Below are 5,229 nucleotides of genomic sequence, written 5' to 3'. Positions count from 1 at the left end.
CTTCAAAAGTGTAAATATTTTTATTCTAGATCATTGATCGAAATTGCTGCATAATTCGAACGTATTTAACCGAAACAAAAACATCTTTCATGTAAACATTTTGCACAGAGTCGAATAACTTCCGTATTTCGCTTGTCCCAGTATCTATTGACTATTATATGACACATTACAAGCAGCAGGTATACGATTGTTTTCTTGCTATATTTAGACAATAAAAAGACTTCCCATTCACAATAAGGAAATGTTTATAGTTAATATAAGGAAGTTAGAATTCTTGTAGCTACATTCAATGCAAAGTTTATGAGCGGTTAACAACATGGCGGATATTTCATATATTTTAACGCTGGCTTTTATACTCCCTTATGGTAACCGATTCGTATTATTTGTTTATCTATAATGGGTATAAAGTTGTTTTAAATATTAAATAGGTATAGGTATTTAAATACAACAAAACTCACAATGTACGAAATGTTATTTAAACATTAATTAATTGTTGTAGCTTAAAATTACTTGACTTTCTGGAAACGTTTTCCATTAAATATCATGCCATTTTTTACTGTTGTTATTTTACTGCAGTGAAAATAACAATTGTGTTATTTATAGTTTTTAGTTCCAGTATTGCTTGACAAAAGTAAAAAAAAAACAACGTTTGCTTGGCTTGGTTGAAACTGTTTAAAATCCAATGGGACGTCATGATGATTTGTTTCGCACGAGGTTTTCGTTTAAACGCCAATTAATTTCACAAAATTTGCATTGAATAAACATAACATTTGTTGAATTTTGGTGTAAGATTAATGACTCTCAGACTGTTGATCTCAATGAATTATATTTCGAACTCTTGCTGCGTCACTCATGAAAATATTGCTTCCTGTAATCACTCAGTGAAATCAGTTTCGATCTATTATATGAGCCGCATCGTGCGATTTTGGGCCTTCGGGCATAACTATTATAAATGAAATAATCATGAATAAAAAGTGCCATATATTGTGATTTTTTTTATGTTTATCAATTTCTTCCAAACTTCTTTCTTTTAAAGATTTGTCATTGTTGTATCATTTTCTCGACGATTTATGACCATTGGCTTACTCATGTTTCCATAGCAACCATGGATTTCGTCCCGACATATTTTGACTGCATTAATAATTTGTGTTTAAAACGGCCAAATGTATTAAAAATACAAAAATGATTTTGCATTTTTATCTTAATGTATGTTCCTAAAAGATTCTGTGTTAAGAAAATCACTTAAATTATAAGCTAGTAGTAATATTGATACGTTAATTTTGCACGCCATTTGAATAATGTGCTTTCGTAACGACGTCATGTGAATGACATCAAATTTAGTATTCAAAATGCGCAATACATGGTCTCACTTATAAACAGGTATCTTACGCAATTTAAATGATATCATCATGAATACTTCAAAATAACTTCCTGAAATATCATTTAATTCAAACACCTTAAAACATAATATATATAGCAAATATATGTCCGAAGGCCCAAAATCGCGCGATGCGGCTCATATTCCAATGTCTCAGCGCGGAAGTAATTTCAATGTATTTATACAGATTCATATTTTATCCTTATTTTGCAAGTGGGCGCTGAATATTGTAACAAGTACGGGTGGAATTCGTCTCAATACTGCGTCTATGGTTGCTGCACTGACTATGGACACTCAGGCTACGAGAAGTGTTGTGACAGGTATGAACATATCACCATTGACTTACTGCATACATTTAAAAGTTATGTTTAACATTGAGATGAATAAATTAGCCACTCATATGCTGGCTGCCTTGTACATAAAGATGGTGTAGTGTATTACAGAAAAATGTTGTTATTGGTAATTTAAAAACAAGAGATGCAGTTCAGATATGCATTAAAAATACTCAAAATATGTTAGACGCAGATGCAACCAGAAAATGGGCATCGCAAAACTAATCTTACGGATTCTGTAAAGCCTCTCAACGAAATGGTGGCCAGTCGTTGAACGTGTTCACCGGCTCCTATATTTGAAGCTACAGTAAAACTGCGATCGCGCGAGGACGCCGTAGACCGTGCCAAAACTTCGACGGAACCGATGTTTCGAACGACACGAATTTCAATTTTCCAGTCTGTTAAGAAATATCTTTCAGGGAATTTTAAGTTTGAAGTCGTCAGACCGACTGTTTACTAAGACACCGATTATGTGTTGCGTTGTTGAAATCGCGCATATGTTCAGAGGCTGTCGTATACTAAATGTATACTAAATGTAAAAGAAATAGCAATAAATGAATAAATAGAAAAGTTTATTTTTACAAAATTGGCATCCCATAATTATCTACTCAAATGCCCTTATCAACTACTATCGGTAATGCGTAAACAGTGATAAACGGTTTTTCATACCTTACCAAATTGCCTTTCAACTGTCATTGCATTTTTTACAATTTGCGGACATTTTATTGCCTAGAATTGTTTGTTTATTTTGTAACCGGAAAAAGTATGAAATTATGACCTCGAGGGAGCCATAAGGTTTTGTGCATGATCGTGTACTTGGGACCGGCTATATTGCCAGACTCCTCGACATATTTAGGTTTCGATGCAGCGTAGGTATAATTATATGTAAATAGAGAAAAAAATGTTCGGGACCAAGCTCCGACCTCGAGGGACCGCCGGTTCTCGAACGGCCGCTTATTCGAACGACTGCAGTTTTACTGTATTCGATGTACTTATAAGCGAGTCGTTGGCAAAGTTCTAAACTTGGATGCACCCATATTATGTGTGTATCATTTAAAAGGGCATAACTTATGAATAAATGAAAAGTTCGGAGGAACATTATACATATTTTTATTCTAATTTGTATAACTGCTAATCAGCGGAATTTGAACCTGAAAATAACACTTGTGTCTAGAGGCATAGAAGCTCGTTTTGAATATTGTTTTCGTTATTTCTTTTAAGCATTTTTTGTGAGCATAATATCAGAGACTGACACGGAGGCACGAAGAATTTATTTTAACAAAGACTTTCAGAGCAATCCTACTTCTGACAACATTGTTATAATGAATTGAACTTCTAACACCTCGAGCTACGCAGTTACTTAACTCGCATTTGATACTAAATTGTACGGAAGTCACTGTTAATTTAATGAATTGCAAATCAAACCAAATTTAATTAAAATGAATAAAGTGAAAGCAAGGCAGTGTCAAAGTGCCACAGGATTATGGAGTTTTAGACTATAGTAAAAGAGAAGTGTGATACTGATGTTGAGGGTTGAGCCATTAAGGCTATCATTGTCGATCATACCGGCAAGACCTCGGATAAGCCCATTATGACAGACAATTTGAAAGATAAATTCTTAAAGCAGGACCCTGTCCAACGTCTAGCTGTTTTCTCTTCCGGTATCTTTTTCCACTTCTTTGCTTCTGGTCAAGTTATATTCTCTCTCTAATCTTCTAGTAAAGTTGTCTACTTCTTCTGGTCTTCTAATAAAGTTGATCTTCTTGTTATTTTAGTAGAGTTGTTGATTTTGACAAAAACTTAATGTGTTGTAAATGCTCATGTTGAGTTGACGCTGAGAGTTTAGGAAATTATGCAAACATTATGAAAAATTATATTATTGACATAAAATTAAGTTAATGTAATGTAATTTAATCTACAATTTATTTTATTTACCACAATTCTTTTTTTCTTATATAGTTATTTTAAATTAAACTGAAAGTAGAATAGAGTAGCGAGTCACAAACTTACACATGGAGCCGAACTTACTTGTACAATCGATACCTTAAGTCTGACTGCAATTGCCATTTTGTGCGAATACTTTCATGCGACAGACAAATTAAGCAAATCTTTTGGGCATTTGTCTAGTATGCAACAGCATTCGATGTTGGCCTAAAATCGCAGGCTATAGACGCCTTTCATAAAACAAACCCGCTGAATCATGGGTTTTATTAGCAGATATTTTCAATATTTAATGTTTGTATTTTCAGCTATTATTACAGGAAAACTGCACTTACCGTCGGACCCATCGTCGGCATTGTGGTTGGCTGTGTGATTCTGGTCGGCATCGTTATCAGTATCATCGTCTGCTGTGTCTGCTGTATGCGGAGCGGACGTAGGACGCAAGGACAAACCATCACTACGGCGGCTAGCGGTCCTTACGTCATGAGTATGACTTTCTTTGAAAATAACTATTACTCATCGCTTGAGTGTTTCGCTGACCGTTTTAGATCATTTGGTTATTCTGACAACATTGTAGTTCATTGTTTTGAATATAATTTTGAATTTCGCTTGGCTGAATAATCTTATTACTGTTTTTGATGTGATTATGAAGTTACGTATACTCCATGCTGGAATAGTCCTTTCATGACTCACATGGTTTTATCTAACTTGCCTTTTAGAAAGAACATTTCTATGATAAAAACGCTAGCATAATTCTTTGATTTAACAGACCAGATGACATACGGAGCTCAAATGGGACAGGCACCTTACGGTCAGCAGCCATACTCAGCTCAGCCGCCCCTTCAAACCGGACACATGGCTCCAGGAACTGCCTTTGACAACCCGGGGATGCAGGGCCCACCGTCATATGACAAATGCATCGACAATTAGACTGTTATTAATGTTAAGGCATTCTTAATTATTTTCCGGTTGACAATGTGCATGATCGTTACGAGCGTAAATCTATTGACAATAACAACGGACGACAATGGATTACGTACACATTAAACGGACCCATTCGCACATGTTATATTAACTGCGTTTTCTAAAAGGAAGTCCTTCGTTAAGTCATTTAATGTTCTAAAAAACTCCTATTACATTCATACTGTCGTAATTGTATTCCTATATCATCTCTTCCTTCATGTTTATAAACCCATTATATTACTTCCTTTATTATTGTATTCCTATTATATTATATTCTTCATGATTGTATTCCTTCATGATTGCGAAATAGTCTACCATGAATTCGTTTCAAAGGATTTCGAAATCCAGTAAACAATACCGTGTTATTGTTTTATTAAAGGTGTTTTTTCCGTTAGTGTCGCTATTTTATGTTCTTACACGTAATGGTTAATGTAACCAATTAAATGGCCAGGTAAAGAAGACATAAACAATAACAAGAACATACGATATACACCTAGTAGGATAAAAATAGTTTGCAAACGATTTAACAAGGGTTGTGGATTTCGAACTCAGAACACCCATTTCAATCGTTATGATGTTCCATAATGTGAACTTATTTTAAAGTGAATGAAAAAC

At 34.5% G+C, this 5,229-nt stretch overlaps 1 protein-coding gene across 1 annotated transcript; it reads left to right on the top strand.

The window, feature by feature from the left end:
- The first annotated feature begins 229 nt into the window (after window positions 1-229).
- Window positions 230-5,003, top strand: LOC128207720 (cysteine and tyrosine-rich protein 1-like). The gene is made up of 4 exons (XM_052910830.1): window positions 230-365; window positions 1,593-1,698; window positions 3,960-4,138; window positions 4,421-5,003. Exons 1-4 carry the CDS (start codon window positions 317-319, stop codon window positions 4,579-4,581), a joined length of 495 nt encoding a protein of 164 aa, XP_052766790.1. The 5' UTR covers window positions 230-316; the 3' UTR covers window positions 4,582-5,003.
- Window positions 5,004-5,229: the final 226 nt, after the last annotated feature.

Source organism: Mya arenaria, chromosome 11 (assembly GCF_026914265.1).
Source record: "Mya arenaria isolate MELC-2E11 chromosome 11, ASM2691426v1".
NCBI classification, from domain to species: Eukaryota; Metazoa; Mollusca; class Bivalvia; order Myida; family Myidae; genus Mya; species Mya arenaria.
This window is presented reverse-complemented; position numbering and strand designations above follow the sequence as displayed.

Coding starts and splice junctions, on each gene's coding strand:
- LOC128207720 (XM_052910830.1), top strand. CDS start 317: ATGGCGGATATTTCATATATTTTAACGCTGGCTTTTATACTCCCTTAT. Junction 1,699..3,959: donor TACGAGAAGTGTTGTGACAG/GTATGAACATAT, acceptor TTGTATTTTCAG/CTATTATTACAGGAAAACTG. Junction 4,139..4,420: donor TAGCGGTCCTTACGTCATGA/GTATGACTTTCT, acceptor TTGATTTAACAG/ACCAGATGACATACGGAGCT.